This window comes from Neodiprion lecontei, chromosome 1 (genome assembly GCF_021901455.1).
Source record: "Neodiprion lecontei isolate iyNeoLeco1 chromosome 1, iyNeoLeco1.1, whole genome shotgun sequence".
In the NCBI taxonomy this organism is placed as follows: domain Eukaryota; kingdom Metazoa; phylum Arthropoda; class Insecta; order Hymenoptera; family Diprionidae; genus Neodiprion; species Neodiprion lecontei.
This window is the reverse complement of record NC_060260.1, coordinates 28,341,839-28,358,679: the sequence shown is the minus strand read 5'-3', so window position 1 is coordinate 28,358,679 and position 16,841 is coordinate 28,341,839. Positions and strand designations below refer to the sequence as shown.

The 16,841-nt window shown below is 45.7% G+C and overlaps 1 protein-coding gene and 1 long non-coding RNA gene across 5 annotated transcripts in view; one reads left to right on the top strand and one right to left on the bottom strand.

The window, feature by feature from the left end:
* Window positions 1-16,841, top strand: part of LOC124292612 — a 141,413-nt gene that overhangs the window by 55,499 nt on the left and 69,073 nt on the right. The gene's annotated exons all lie outside the window — the stretch shown is intronic.
* LOC107223700 (protein downstream neighbor of son homolog) overlaps window positions 1-16,841 on the bottom strand; it is a 97,494-nt gene that overhangs the window by 71,311 nt on the left and 9,342 nt on the right. For 2 of the 4 annotated variants that reach the window (XM_046746868.1, XM_046746869.1), the window contains exon 2: window positions 15,839-15,909. The exons of 1 other annotated variant lie outside the window; for it this stretch is intronic. In XM_046746868.1, the coding sequence (XP_046602824.1) occupies window positions 15,839-15,909 (71 nt within the window). Of the gene's footprint in view, window positions 1-15,838; window positions 15,910-16,841 lie in introns of those variants that run through there. One more of the 4 variants, XM_046729720.1, reaches the window with a different exon arrangement.

The window sequence follows — 16,841 nt, the reverse complement described above, 5'->3', positions numbered from 1 at the left end:
GTGTTGACATCGGCGGTGCGATCTCCTGAGGGACCCGGACCTCGCGTGCCTACTTGCAGCCTCGGACCCGTTGACTGCGTTTACATTATCTTATACCTCTGTACTTCCCGGCGATGCGGTGTTCCCCCGAGTATACCGTGGTCTCCCGGTACCGATATACATACAATGAAACGCAATGCAAAGCAATGCGCGAGATCTCTAACACATACCCATGCGCGTAGGAGGAAACGTGCAGTCCTGAAAGTCCTAGCGAACGGACTTTTGACTTCATGTTTCCACGCTTCTAACGCGATGTGATCAAAGTATATTTTCGCTTGAAAAAAAAACCCGAAAATCTCCAACACCTTGTTGGAAATATACTGCTACGTATCGAAATTCTTCATAAGCGCTTTGTCTGCGGATATTATGAAGAGTGAGGACCATCATCGAATTACGTTGAATCAGCTTTGTTCCCCCAGGTGTGATGGGAATACATAATTTAATTACTTTCAGTCTATCGAAGCATCAGCAAATGAAAGACCGACGTCGGAAATGTGATCAACTGACTACGTCTGAAACAAACGCTACATGGATCGACCGTTTCTCTAAACGGGAATGCAGTTTAGCGCCTGTAATGGCATAGCTTTGTACTTTGCACATACTCGTATTCTACCCACTGCTGTTGCCCAATTAGGGAGTGTCTAAAGAGAATACCCTGCAAGAGACGCAACGCTCGTCTGAAACATATTCGAGGCTGTAGACGAGGTGCGAATATGTGGGAGTATTTGAACCTCGGGAAAAGCCGGTTTGCACCCGTTGGACGGTTGCTGGAATAGACATCACTTTCGCCACTGATTTTGGCTCGAATTTACATACTATTTATGTAGCATCAGTCATCAGTGCAATAATTCCGGCGCGTAAGAGTCGGCGATGCGTGAAGCCTGGCCCCTGGTGTACGCCGGGGGTGAAGAGGGTGGTGCTGCGATTCCGCTGGATGGATCCAGCGACCCACCCTCTCTATCCCTTCACCGAACGTTGATATCCCAGCCTCGGGGACGGCGAGGTGTGTTTGCTGTGCGGTGGCCAAAATTACCCAGAGAAACGGAAGGACAATTAGATTTCTGATGAGGTTCTGCATCCGTGCTATGGTAACTTAATTGTAAAACGTATTCGAAGGTGTGACGGAAGATGGAAGTTTTTGCGACGTTGTTGTATAATGTATGAATCGACGATTCTGAGTGTCAACTGAGCGAGGAAGTCCCGTGCACACAAACGAGTCGAGAGGGTGAAACGTGGGTGTTGGAAGGTGACGTTAAAAGGATCACCTCTGGTGTTAGTATCAGTTCGAAGCCCTTTGATCCGCGCCGTCAGCAAACAAGAACTGGGATGGCGGAGGCAGCCACCGAGCTTTAATGTCTCATGTAAATTTCAGGAAAAGGGATCCCCAAGAACTACTATATTGCTTTCGGAACAAATCACTATCCATTGCGGTTTCCTACAGTCCGCGCCTATTGTCTTGGAATTGTTTCCCTAAAGACGATTGAACTTTGCGACCGTTGAACCATCAAACAACGAAAAGTGCAGGAGGTTCACAACATGGTATAACTATGCCCCGCTTGATCGCACCTGATTTCCTCCAAATCTCACTAGTCATCGCAGTATTTCCTTATATGAAACAGTGGATAGTTTTTTGAGAACAATATTGCGTAGAAGCAATTTTGTTGCTCACGATAGTGACCCCGTAATACTTCGGGGTGATTTTTCCCAAGACAAGTATTGTGTGGATTCAGGGTATCCAAGTGATATAATGGACGTTGCGAATATGTCAAGAACTCCGTTATCATCTCTCCGAAAATGGGAGAAGACGCTTCTGCAAAGTCAGGTCGAAAAACGCAAGGATTTGTGGAGTAGATAACACCGGTGATAGCGGATGCCGTAAATTGACGTCTTTATAGAGTATCGCGTCGAGCATAACTGAGTAGTGAAATTTCGTAAGAGGAGTAGGTACCGCGTTGGAGCGGCGGCAGGTAGTGTGTTGCTTCGGAATCACGTTTGCAGGTTTGTCAAGGTGGTGTCGTGTGTTCGTGCGGTGGTCCCCGAGGCCTGCCCGGGGATGGGGCCTCACGGTGGGACCCTATTAACCGATGAATGGAGTCGTGGCCTCCGAGTCACTTGTCTATGCAGCGCATGCACCCGCCGGCATACATCACTGCCAACTTTAGTTTTTACGCTCGAAATGGGAAAGAATATGATTACTCGTGTTAACATTCTTGGAATAGCGCTTATCCGTACGTCCATCCACCCATCCTCCGCCTCGTCGCAGCTCAGTCATCCATCTTTTACCCTGGACGGACGTCGCTCCTAGAACTCTGGGTACTAGCCTCGTATCGGCAGATTGCTAACTCCACGTAAATAAGCTTCCTTCTTCGAGTACGCGCTCGTGTCAAGCCTATGGCTCATCCAGCATATCCTTAAGAAATCGCGGTGCAATGCCAATCAGTCGGCTGTTGTCTATCATCAAGTACCTGGTCGCGGCTATGACGTTTGCTAATTTGTGCCACATTACGGCGATGATGGATCGCAATGAGGTAATCGAGGGAAGTGCTGATATGTCTAATGTTCGAAAGAAAACTGTGATTATTAAACTTAATTACAGTTAGACCTATGTCGGTTCTAGCTCTTTTGCAACCTGTCAACACTATAACAAATGAATACGTAAAGAAATCGAAGCGTCGTCGATCAGTATCGTAATCAGGTATTTTAAAAAGTGGGGCGAAACAGAAATTTGTGCCTTTCCTACACTCGCTCATCAAAGGGAAGAGTAGTTGTCACAAAATTGGTGAAAACATCGCACCGTCAAGGTGCAATATACAAACGATGAACGCAGATAAATTGAGATTAATGTTTTGAACGAACAGAGTTGTAACTATAAAAATATCACTTTTTCACTAAAAAATCGTGTCACATTAGAAAACGCGCTAATCAAATGATTACGACACTGTGTCAAAAATACACTGCAATGGTTCTCAAGTTGTCGGAAGAAAATACATAGAACACCATTTCAAAGGCTGAACAAATTTTTCATCTTTATTCTTGACGATTGATACCTTCCACTTCTAGTCTTAGTTGCGAAAACTATAATGCCAAATTGTATAACGTACCATTTAATGTTCACTTGTAATATATACTACACCACTATTATTATACGTGAGTTTTCATTTGGGAAGAAATAAAGGCTGCAGCCAGCTGCTAGGCTAACGGAGCTAAGAGGCGATTGGTATGGATTTTTCAGGGCGTTCGAAAGGAATTTGCAGAGTGGCTTCGGTGTGAGGCACAGAAATTCGCTAGTCGGTTGTCGCCCGTCGGCAGACTGCATTTCGCGCGAGGTATCCATACCGCTATTCATACCACACGAGAGTCCGGACCACACCGTAGAATGCAGAGGAACAAAAGAAAAATCGAAAAAGGGTGCAAAAAACCAAAAAGGTTACCCTCCCGCTCCTCGCTCGCTTTACAAATTATTCAATTAGTGCGCGAATTAAGGTATACATATTCATCGCCGGGAAGAGTAGCACGCGCTTCCTGTAAATGTGTAGAGATACCGCCAAAGACATAAACAAGCACCAGAGATATATGTATATACATTCCAACTACCTGCGCCGTGAGTTAGATGCTTTAATAAACATGCAGTTGCGGATCCACCCGGACCACGGTTTCACGTTACAGAATTCAAATTGTCCGTTTTCTCGAATTTAAACGTAAATTTTCCGCAGCTGCGACTAAAAACGTACCAATACCAATTTTATTGCACGAGAAAGGCTGTTAAGACATGGATTTTTATGGTTCTCTAATTTATTTCGAATAATCGTAGTAAGTTAATATCATTACAGATATTTCTTGTCCAGACCTCAGGCTTCCGAGAAAAATTCTAGTCCATTTAACGAGCATAACGCACACCGATTGTCGAGATACTCGAACGCAGCCACGGATCTCGTGGAGAGAAGTTGAAAAAACTAAAATCTAAGTTAAAATACCGGCTCGCTGATTGTGCACGGTCCTCGGGACACCGAGTTAGTTCACCGTTGTGCTGTCGGGGCGGCTAAAGTTGCGGGCTATAAAGTACATAGGTACTGGAAGAATGCACATTTTTAATTGTATCGTTAATAGGCGGTCGTTTACCAGGCTCCGAGAGACTCATGAATAGGGAGCATGTATATATATATATATATATATATATATACATATATATATATTTACTCCGGAAGAGTAACTGGGCATAAAAGTTTAAATAATTAAATAACAGGTTGAAGGCTTTCCTCGTGTATTTCTGCACAGCTGAGTTATATCTGCTGACTCGTTACTCACGGACGAAGAGAATCTCACCCATCCAACGAAACGGCAACTTGTACAGGGTTATAATTTTTTTCCTGCTTGGTAAAGACAAAGGCGATACGATACGTAACAAGTATACCGAGATACTGTCATTATTTGTAACCTCCGAGCAGGCGTACGGCATTCTCGGCAATTGTAGCTGTGCCGTCTCGCAGGCGAATATCACTTCGAATAATTCATGTGTCTTTAGGGAGCGCCCTCCACACGCGTATGGTGTGAATCTGATTTCGTGAAGCAAGATCTTGACGCTGCTGGACAAATTGAACGAACGATTAACCGTAACATTTTTAAATTAGCAATTATAATTATGGGGGTAAAAATGTGAAAATTTTAACGAAATTGCAGCGATCAGTTGCAGCTTGGGTTTAGAATGATAAAATTCACAGTGCCAAGTTTGTTTGCTACTTGCATAATTCGATTTGATGCAATTTTTTTATTTGTCGGTTTCTAATGTTTTCTATAAGCACTTTGCGTTCCTCGACGACGATTCCGCAGACTCGCGTCCAATTCGAGCCAACGTGCGACGCAGCTCTCGCTTATATGCATACCCATCTACCCATCCATACCACGACCAAACATTATCATATATGACGTTTAATATAGCGGGTTGATCCAGCCGCCTCCTCTGACCTACCCTCTGCACCTATCCAATTCCAGCTGAGGGTTACGTCGTAATTCTTATAGTAATGTTTAATATGAGACGGGTGACGTAAGCGCGGCTAATAAAACGGAAAATATCCAGGAGCCTTACGGCCGTATTATGCATCGCTCGGTTTATTATGCGAAATTTTGATAAGAATAAAAAAGAGTAAAGAAAGAAGAGAAGACTGGAGGAAAAAATCGTCCGAACCGGCAGATGTCCGGGATGTCATTCCGTGGCGCAGAACGAATATTATACCTCATATTATACCTACTGCACAAGTATTCCGTAACCGTATAAATCACGAGAGCTGTACGATTTTTTTGTGTCATCAGCTTTTCTGTTGTTTTATGTAATTGATTCTGAGAGAGTTTTTCAGCAGCAATACTGATAAGCCTGATTAGGAAATGGGTGTATTTCCGGAAATTCTAGAATATCGGAATTTGATCTCGACTGCGATATTTGCCTTTAAATCGTGACTGTTTACCTTGGACCATGTAGCCAGAGGGTGAGTAAGGTCTCCGAAGCGGGACAATGTGGGTTGAAAAATTGGTAGTTAATTAAGTCGCGGCTGCGTGTGGCTCTGCAGCGTGCCAGTTGCGCAACGTACGCGGCGTGCTGAATTAATGCAATTACATGCTCCCTATCCTAATTACCTATCAAATGGAATTATTATCACACTATGCACCGCCATGTCTCTAATGAACGTTATTAATTGCTTTATGATTTTCCGATAAAGACGTTCCGTAATCGAGTTATTACCTGCATCACGTCATTGTTGGTTCTTCCTTTCACCAGGTTTCATGTATATACAATATACATATGTATATACATATCTATTTTATATACATGCATTGTGCAACTCATGCAACACATCGTACCTTGATCGTACAATCGTCCGAGAGTAAATATGATACGTTAACACGCAGACACACGGTGCACGAAGGGCATCACGCGTCATGTAGAGCTTGTGTGATATAATTCGTAGCGGCACTTTAGACGGGACCCTGAACTATGGAGTAGATCGCGAGTTTTTGCTTGTCGAGCAAGCGAGTAGGTTTTAAATACCGAAACCGATTTTATCCGATGGAGTGCATGTAGATATCGTTCCGGACGCTCCTCGATCAACACAAGCCGCAACGACGCGTATATAATGCGGTTTCGTCCCCCAATTTCTTATCTGACCAATTTGAGGACAGACCACCTTTTCGGTAGACTTCTACCCTCTGGGCAACTGCAACAGCTACAAGCGAACAGGTGCGCTTCACCTCGACGCACAGGATGCACGCTTCTAACCTGCCGCACCCGGCACCTGACCCCCGCCCAACGAAATACCCACACGCGTGTTTTATCCTGTCCATATCGTACACGCCTATTGTTTACGCATTCTCCCGAACGATGATCAGTAACGCAGATCGCCGTCGCCGCGTCGAGCGTGGCAGTTGACGCCGATTGACCAATGGTCCTCCTGGCGATTTTCGTGTCCGACAAACCACGCCGAAGACGAAATTTGGACAGCGCTCGAGGAACGAGGATGCGGAGGATCGGGCACTGTGCGGTGCAGGGAGTAAGAGCATAAAACTAAGAGTCCGGCGACGTACGAATCGAGCAGTATAACCGTCCGACGAGATACTTCAGAGTCATTACGATTCAGGACTCCTCGCCAGGACGATGCATAGTTTCGCGTGTCAGTTTGTTTTTTACGAACCGAGAACCGTGGGCGAGCAGTGCTGGTCACGTCCGTCCGTCCGGTCTGCACGTCGCCGCAGTCCGTGAGCGCTGCGTCCTCCGCGTCCCGCGCCTTCCGCGCCACAAGTCACCTCCTCGGGTAAAACCCGGGGCGGTCTTCTTCCCCGTTGAGGAAAAGCTCCGCCGACGGCCGACGGGAGACGTTTTCAACCGGTATCCGCAGCTGCTGATTCCATATACCGAAGGATAGCTGCTGCTGCCGCTGCTGCTGCAGCCTCGGAATCGTAACAGATAATCCAAGATGATCGCCTAATAGCGTTACGAAGGCGTCATCTTCGCTGGCTCCTTGGACTTATAACATTAGCATAAGCCTCTCCTAAAGTCTAAACCCCTGGCGAACAAGTAGCGAAACCGGGTGGCCGGGCCGGCGCCACGTGTACAAAGTCGAGGGTGTGCCAGCCGAAGACCCGAAAAGTGTGTAAGCGACACGGGGAGATGATGGAGGCTACAATAAGGGTTCTTTTCACCTTCGTCGTATACGTAATGCGATATTGGAGATGCTCATTCTAGCCCAGGAAGTAAATTTGTCACTGTAAAGCTCTTCGTTGCTCTTCATACGCGCAATATCAACCGACGTAAAGGTTCTCGTTGTCTGAATAGAATAGCTATACCTACTTAACATCATCTTGACGCATGCTCAATGATTCGATATTACGTGCTTGATGCGTGCGAACATGCGTCAACCTCCTGATTACGTTGTTGGTACGTGACGTGGAGAGTTGCATGCGTGAATGAATAAATGCACGAGTATTGCATTCATGCAGCGATGCAATTTCGACTCAAGTCTTTTGGTGACTCGCTATTGCAACTGAGGAGTGATCAGAAAACGTGATTTACAGGTTGCGAATCGTAAATTTTCCGTCTACGTAAGTAATTTTTTCGCGATGAATTATGTTTGGATTCATGTGGCGATCGGATCGGCTCGTCAATAATAATGTCGGACGTTTACCGATGCACCGGTGCTTCGGAACGAGCTAATTGTATAGATTTCGTCGCGGAGCTCATTCAATTCACGACATGATCGGACGTCGTTTACTACCTGAATTACCACCGTAACGAAGCTCGACGAACGGCTCAAGGCTCAAGGCTGTGATCAACCAGTCGCTAACCTTAGTAGTCTACAAGGTTTTCGTCGAACTCGAGGATCCGTAGAGTGGACCGATAGCGTTTGAAAAATTCGTCAATGAAGCGTGCAAACTCGAAGAAGCGCAAAGATGTTTTTGCAAAAATTATGCGTGGGTATGACAAAACCTGCAGCGACAGCTAGACGGCAGACGTTCAAGAAACACGTTTTCTCCTGGAGTTAATTTGTGTATATATTTTTTTCCAACGCGCCCATGGGTGCCCATTGTGTTCCAAGTCCGCTCCGAATACATTAAACATCGAGTCCGATGACTCGAGGATTTTGTCCCGTGCTTCGAGACCGCATATATAATTATTCCGGCGACAAAAGGTAGTCGTGTTATAGTTGAAACTATTCATGCTAGTCAAGCTCCAGTGGCATAAGGGCTCAACTCCACGTCGAACAGCGTCGGTCCGAACCGCGGTAAATCATGCACCAGGCAACGAAACATTGATCTGCAGTCTTCAAACTTCATCTGTGGAGAACGGAGAACGCGAGTACGTGAGATTCGTTGATACTTCGTGTCCTTATGATTCTCGCGACCTACAATCGTTTCGATGTTCTAGTTCTCCAGGAGCTCTGTCACGAATACCGCCTCCTGGTTGATCCGCATAACGGATCGCTCTTCGAACAGTAGACACGATCCTCCGCAAACTCTAGGCCCAAGTATGCGGTCCGAATTTTGGGCGTGATCAGAAACGACTATCTATAAGGTCACGTGTCAATCATTCTCATAAACTCGCGTCATCTTTTCTCACTGACAATGGACTAGCGTGTGTCTATGGACAGTTTCACCAACCGTTGCCAATCGACAGATGAGAATTCAGGGTGCTCAAGATGTGGCTAAGGAAACTTCAGAATCCAACGCTAATCAGCAACGGTATAATTTGAACATGCTGAACGTTGATGCCTCGATGAGTCATGTGTCATGTGTCATGTGTCATGTGTCATGCATATGCTCCCTATGGATTATAAACTTGTCACATTCCAATGGATGGGACCCAGATTTGGAAGCCCGTATCAGTATCGACCGAACACACAAGAGGTGGCCGACGATTTCACCTTCAATAATTCCGAAACTAACTTTTTTGTGGAATCCTACTGACTTTTCGAAGCTACGTGATTGCGTACTGGAAGGTTTGAGAAAGTTTCCTACTTGCTAAGCCGATCGTAAAATATTTACGGTGTCCATGTGTATAGCTTGGTAGCGTTTTGGTCGTAGTGTGGTTGAAGAAGAAGAAAAAAAAACACGCATTCGAGCCACGGTCAGTCGCTAGTCCACCTACAAAACCGGGAGCATATCACGTAGTCTCGAATCACGTAGAGTCCATCCGCTCGGCGGCGAACCGTTCGACCTTCTTACCGCGGGCTGGACGAAGACGGCTCGCTCGGATTCTCTTCTGTTCACCCAAGGTGAAGCTGGTTAGCTAGCCAGGCTAGCTGCATCGGCAGAAGCAGCAACATCAGCAGCTCGACTCTGGCACCACCAGTTTAGAAGACAGAAGTTCCCCGAGACCACGTGGACTCGGTCCTGCGTGGGAACCTCAGCTGTCACACGGACTGAAAACCTTCCTCCGCTTCGTGCCTCTCTCTCGACTCCTTTAACCGACGACTCTTTACTTCTGTCTAGTTGACAAGAGTTGGCTCGACTTGACTCCCCCGTAGCTGACGGCAAGGGACTCTTGGCTTCGCTAAACTACGCGAAAGAAACCAGTTATCGGTGAACAAAACTCCGTCACAGTTGCAGAAATTCCACGATCTATGGTGTCACCCTTGCGCTATTAATTAGCGGATTATATTCCTTATGGGCGTCTGACGTGTCTTGCTGATTCATCAAGCCTCATGGGAACCGATGTCGTTTAAGTACATTATACCCACCCTGGGTTACGAAAGTAACCGCTGCGGAAGTCAAGGATTATTTCTTCAGCCGTCACGCAGAAGTTTCAAATTATTATCATACCTGCTGGTACGACACCCGAAGTTGTAATATACAGTCAGGTATGCGATTTGTCTATTCCTTTTCTTTCTCGTGCTCTCGCCGTTCAGAAAATTAGAAACAATTGGCCAGGCCCGAAAATCCAGGCGTAAACGGAAGATACGTATACGGTAATTATTCGGCAATCGTATTCAACTGCAGGGAAACGGTTCAGATGAAACGACTCAGATAACTGGCTGACACGAGAGAACTCCTATATAATCGCGTTAGTTCAAGATGTTATCCCGCTGAGTTCTGTCTCTCTTCCGTCATCGGCTCTCCCCCTCGCCCGCTCCCTCGTTCTCTCTTTATCAACATTACCTTCTCCACCTCCTCCAACTTGCGGAGTGAGCACTGACGAACGAAGGATGCTCAGAACTGGCAGGGAGCACCGCTCATCAGTGAACGCGTTCTCGGCTCGCTTAAGAATTCCGGTAGATTCTCTTGATCCGTGTCTAGGCACTGCGTCCGATAAGGCTCTCGGCTCCAAATGTAGACCCGGCTGACTGATTTATACTTCCGACCAGGTAACCAGCGGACTCGAGAGGCGCCCACGACGTAAGTCGGCAGCATGGATTACTTTTCACATAGCTTCGGTCCGCTGACATTATTATGTCTGGATCCACATCGAGTCGCTCTCAACGCACGAAGCATTATACGACTTAGTCCTAATCGGGGCCCGGCGATCTTTTCCTCGTGACGCGATCTCTCGTTATACCTGCAGTAATAACGAATTGACGAAGTGGAAGAAATAAGGTAACATAACGAATGTTATTATCAAATAATATAATATCGCTTCACAACGGAAATTGATAGCTCTATTGCTGGAGCCGGATTGGTGATAGAAAAAAGGAAGGTAAAAACCTAAACAAGTTCGTAAAACAAGTATAGCGAAAAGCTATATATTTCTCACGTTCATGCACTGTCCAGTGTTCGAGTAATTAAACGGTCCTATCACCTTTTCAAATGCAAATCTAATTAACAGCTTGTAGATGGGATATTGCTCGTTAATGTTGATGAATAGTAACGGCCACTATCTTGCTAGATATGTCCTATGCATCATCCACTCCTATCGACGGGTATATTATATGTGTGGTATGCAAATTACGCATCGTCAACGCTGTGTTTGTTTTAACTACCTGTAGTCGGACTACAAGCGCGGAAATCTCCGTTAAAACTGTGTTATGTGCGAAATAAGTACGAAACTCGGTGAAATCATAATTGTAACCGATCTCGAAATTTCGACTCCCTAATGAAAATTTAGAAAAATTGCTATATCTTCTGAATTGTATGCTTGACTTTGATGAAAAAGATACTGAATTAATCAGTGATACAATCGAAATAATAATTTAGAAATACATATTCTTTATGTAGAGGAACAGACCAGGGCAAAGTGAGGCAGGACTGAAAATTTAACCAGTGAAGGGAAAAAAATTTGATGATAGTATAATTGAAGATGTTTGTGTACTAATTTAACAATTAAAAAATTTATTTCTTTTGCGTTTGACATTGAACGATTATGACTGACATGGCTTCATTTTTAAATATCGACTTTTTTTTATTAAAAGCTTTTCCCTGCAATATTCCCTGACCTTCTCTTAACTGTATTATCGATGGATAAAATCCTTCGGAAAGACTGAGACCTTCTGATAATTAAACGGCAATTCGCTGACTTAGTGAAATCGAATTCAACGAGAAAGCAAAAGGTGAAAAATTGAAAGATTCTACTCTATTCAACTTTTCCCTTTTGGATAATTCAGCGTTCAGCTTTCGCAAGCGACTTTCTGCGAGGTTTTCTACAATAAGACGAGTATCGCCGCGTCGAGGTTTCCCTGGGTTTTATCATACAGGCAAGTCAAAGGACGAAATTTTGAGGGAAAGGAATAAAACGTCGTCGGTCCGTCTCACAGAACGGTCTGCGGATATGCGATTCAGATCTCGGTGCATCGTCGTTGAAGACCGCGCGCGTTGAGATTTATTTGTCCGGGTTTCAGTCGGACGGTGGAGAGCTCAGCGGTCTGTCTCCTTGCGGCGCAGCCTCCGCCCGCAGCCTGGCAAGATGTCCGCGAAGATAACGTCTCGACGAACAGGAAACGCAACAGACTCTGTGACTCTCAATGAAAACGAGCGAGCCTCGGCGGCTCCTCGTGCCTCGGCAACCTTAATGAAATATCAAAACGTAATAGCTGTATCGAATCTGATCAAGGGTGCAGGATCGCGGCCGATGTGGGGTTCCGAATGCGCTCTTTTGACAATTGGGAAAAATTATCGAGGCCACTTGTGGGAATGTTTTATTACCTGCAGGCATTTTGGTCGTTGCGCTATACGCGTTTTGTTTTTGTTTTTTTTTTTTTATATCTTTGAATAGTCTCGCGGAGAGACAGGCTTTAGGTAATTTATAAGTATTTGAGGAATAGCGCCTATGATCAATGAATCTTCCGCAGCACGAGTTTATAAGGCGGGACTTTGTGGAGTGATTTTCTCCAGCCTTTTTGCTCCCTTATAATGCAAGTTTATTCATTCTCTCCATTGAGTCGTACGATCCGTGAATTATAACGTGTAATTTCATTGTCGCCAGTTTACAGTGTCCCGGGTGAATTATAGCCTCGCACGTTCCTGGTGGTCCATGGCCACATGCACAGCATACGAGACCGACGTACGATAATGCATTTAAATGATTTCTCGCCTCAAATTGTTCCTTATAGTGTCCTCTTTATACTTGCTGCCTTGATTTCACCGTCACGAAGAACGGCTCGAAATTAACTTCGGAGTATGAAATGTATTGCTCATTGTCCGCCATTTTTACCGATAAAGTAAAGACTTGGATACAAATAATCTGAATCTTAGGTAATAATTATATACAACACAACAATTATGAAGACATTTATATTTTTTGATAATTCCTGTACAGAAATTTTACAGACTAGGCATCTTGATACGAATATTTTCAATCAGTCAATTTCTGCAGATGCATGTATATAAAACCAGAAATCCCATCTTGGTGCCTTCTGTACATACGCGGTTATACGCCTGTAGAAAAGGGGCAACGTTTGTCTTGGGGGGTAATGCATCAGTCTCTTCGGTGACGAAAGGAAGAGTCTCCGGGCGTCCCGAGGATCGGAGAGCCAGGGAAACCATGTAGGAACTTTAAAGAGAGCAATCCACCCTGACGGCGAGGAGGACACACCCGCTGAATACACAAACGACGACGCACTTGACATTTTTTGCGGGAGCGCGCGCCTCTTATTTGGGCCATGGACCCTACGGGGCCAGAGGATCAGGGGCCCGGAGGCCAGACGGAATTCGGCTAAATGCATTGATTAAGCCCCTGACATCGGGCCGGCTGCGGCCACCCAACTCCGTTCCATTGCAGATCCTCCGGGGTCCAACCCGGGTCTTCGCCTCGATTTTTTGCACCGCAATCCGGATCGTGATTCACATTCGATGTTCGCAAAGGACTACCGGCATAGTTAACTTGGGTTTGACAATTGATCATTTGCAAATCACTCCATTATACGTCGATGCAGTCGGTGAATGTATTTCTTTGTACAGGGACGAAAGATTTTATGGTTATTACGAGTGCTTGCAGTTTCATGTCATTCATGGCCATGCAATGCTTTGTAACAAAACAATTTTAATAAAGTTTTGTGAGAGAGCCCGCCGCGCCGCGTTACTGGCATATCTTAATTTTAAGTTATTTACAACATTTATTTCGGATCACTCAGGACGATTGCTACGTTTGGGGCAGATAAAGTGAAAATTTGAATTATAAATTTTAAAGTGGAATAGAATCCCCAGAAGCACGTTTTACCCAAAAGAATTGGTTATTATTAATCCATCTGCACGAAGTTCGGACAAGTTTTTATACGCTTTGAATTTTTTCGCACTTGTGTTTCTGTCTGTTGTGCTTAGTCAATTGCCGCGTGCATTTTTAATCCACCAAATGGCCGATAAATTATAGTCATCAGAATACTCGCACAATCTTCGAGAGCAGACTAATGCTCCATAAATAACGCACCGCGAAGTCTCGCGGTATAAAATTTGACCAACGCGTGTTCGACGTGGATGTAAAAATATACGCCGTATACTATGCGCTAGTTTTTCTCTCCAATTTTTCGTTTACTTTCTTTTCTTCTCCTCCCTCGCGTCTGCGAGACGAGATGCAGCGTTCCCTTATTATACGACGTTTGTCAAACCGAGTGACTATCGTCTCATGCCGGTCCAAGCTCTCCTCCAAATTCCTAATACATCCAACAATGGGTAAGAACACGAGGATCAGGGAAGGTGCGACAACCTCGTGAGCTTCGGTCCGTTGAAAATGGAATGAATGAAAATCGACCGCACGCCGGAGAATGAGATCGGAAGCGACGAGATCAGACTTTTGAGATGCTCCTGCAACTCGCTCTTTCGCCCGGCAAAGATCGGAGCAGCAACGGGGCCACAACAAGGAGCGAATAGTTTCGGAGCTGCACCATCTACGGAATTGGCTCGATGATTAATGGCAGTCCACGTTGCCGCCGGCCCGCGCTCGACCGAATTGTTTGGTAGACGTGTAAAAAAGATCCCGATGTTAAACCTGTCCTGCCTGTCTGTAGGTACTTCTCCTCCCCTCGTCCAACTTCTCTCTTCATTCGTATTTCTCTCCCTCTCAACTCCGTCTCCCTCACAACTTGACTCCCTCGTTCCCCGTCCGTTCTTTCGCAATTATCAAATTTCGTTCACATTGCACGGATTCAAGCTGTTCTCACAAGTCTCGACAGGATTCGCTAATCCTCATCATAAGGAGTACCTGTAGCTCGTTTCGCAGCTTATCAGCTCGAACCCTACGACTTTAATTCTGAAACCTTCTACGCGAAGTGTCGAGTACAAAGCTGATGGACATCTGAACAGTAAATCACTGTCCTGGGCTCTCGTTGACTTTCGATGAAAAGTAAATGACGGTCTGGTCCGCCTTTGCGAGATGCCTGCAGTTAAGTAGGTAGACACGGTAGTAAAGGAATATAGGTAAACCGCAGGTCAGATCGGCAGGGAGATCGCGGCGAAGGATCGAGCGCCAGGATCGCATGTCGAGGAGCAGTTAGACGCCCCCGACGTAGCATCTTCTCTGAGAATAGCAGTAATTCGGGTGAAATGTGCAATATCTTCCGTGATTGGAGATTATTACTTTCTGATTACCGGGTTGGATCTAGGCTAGACTGTTACGTATTATTCCATCGGAGCCAGGTAGTCGGGTGAAACAGAGCTCTATTACAGGGATGGACGGAGGCAGTACCGAACCGATGCAGACGGACGAACAGACGGACGGAAAAGCCAGGCAGGCTGCTACCGTCGCTATCCGAACCGGCGCGTCGCGCCCCGACGGCCTGAAGCGAGCTGCGGTACAGGAGTAGAGTTAAGTTCGTGCTTCGCGGACGTGAATCGCCGTGGGAATCGGATCCTTGCTTCTCAGGGCGGAACGATATCGCGGTTCGAGAAATTCCCGACCTATTCCGTAACGCGGCCGTTTTCATTTCATCGATATTTTATGCCAACGAAAGGATCGGACGGTGACCAAACCGATTGCCTTGAGCGATTTCGTTAGCTGCGCAATTTTCCTGCATTACTCTTTCCAGCTAAACGAATGACTCGCGAATAAGCACGACGGGTTTCTGTTTGTTCCGACACCTCGATTCATTCACGAGGACCAGGGGCCAGGTATTGGGCATAATGGGCTTCAGGTGAATTGAAATACGTCAGGTCGGCGAAATGAAATAAAAGCCCGCATCGCTATAGCTGTGACAAGCGACACCTGCGAACGACGCGTCATTTGTTGGGAATTCCTTGGGTGTACCGATCACTGTCATTGTTATTCCGAAGTTGCACTGTACGCCTATACCTAGGCGTGCTCCTGCCACCACGAGTGGTACCTTGGTGCCACGGAAAACTTCATACGCCGACATTTTTAATTAATGTATTAAACCGCGGCAGGAATAATACTCACAGTCGACACAGCGGACCGCATCAGTCTTGGGCTTGCATTCCTTCATTTTTCCAAGAATCGTTATCCTCCACCTGTAATTAAACGGACATGAGTTAACGCGTGAAAAAACTACCAAGTGCTTTTCAAGCCTACCCTGAACTAGCAGAGCTCTCATTGATCTGTTACTTTCCGACAGCGATATCTCTCTCTGTTATGCAGTACCTGTGTAAATGAAGACACGAATTCCATCTGCTTTAGCTGACTGTCGCAACAAGCGGACGATATTTAATCCCTTCACACAAGCATTGCAATCGTATACCTAGATACAGATCTGGGTACGTATACCTCAAGAAAGAGTGTGTCAATTAAAACGTTCAGGGATTCTTCGCTCCGGCTATACGTCACGGCTCAGTCCGGATAGAGCGAGGCTTGAAAAATGTGAAATAAAACAACTGTACCAGCATACGTCAAATGCTCTGACCATTTACTGCATTCGCTGGTGAAAGTACTTATGAGAGCGAACTCGCATGATCCGCCCGCGACAAAAGATAAACCGAAATGGGGTGAAATAAAAAAAGAGATACGAGTTTTGACCCCGTGAGAAAGAAAATGTCATCTCTTGATTTTTATACCATTTATCCAGCGAGAATTGCGAGCGCTGATGAATGGCTTGCAAACGGAACGAGCCTGCGGTTAACGCGACAGGCACAAGCAGTGCTGAAAGGTAGCTCTATTTATGGGAGTGTGAAATATCGCGGGTGGACTTTGACGTGCATTTGCCACAGAAATCTGCATTCGTTCATTTTATTCTCGCGCACAACAATCTTGAGGCAGGTTATTAAACAAGCACCGACGCAACCGAGTACCTGAGATATATTTACGATTGGAAATAATCCCGTCGGGCAGTCGGTATATTGTCCAGTTTGAAATTCAGCCTTCGCATAGATTCTACAGGCATACAGACGTCTCTGTCCGATCCCCCTGCAGCTCCGGGCGTCGAATTATCTCGTCACGCGTAGTTCCA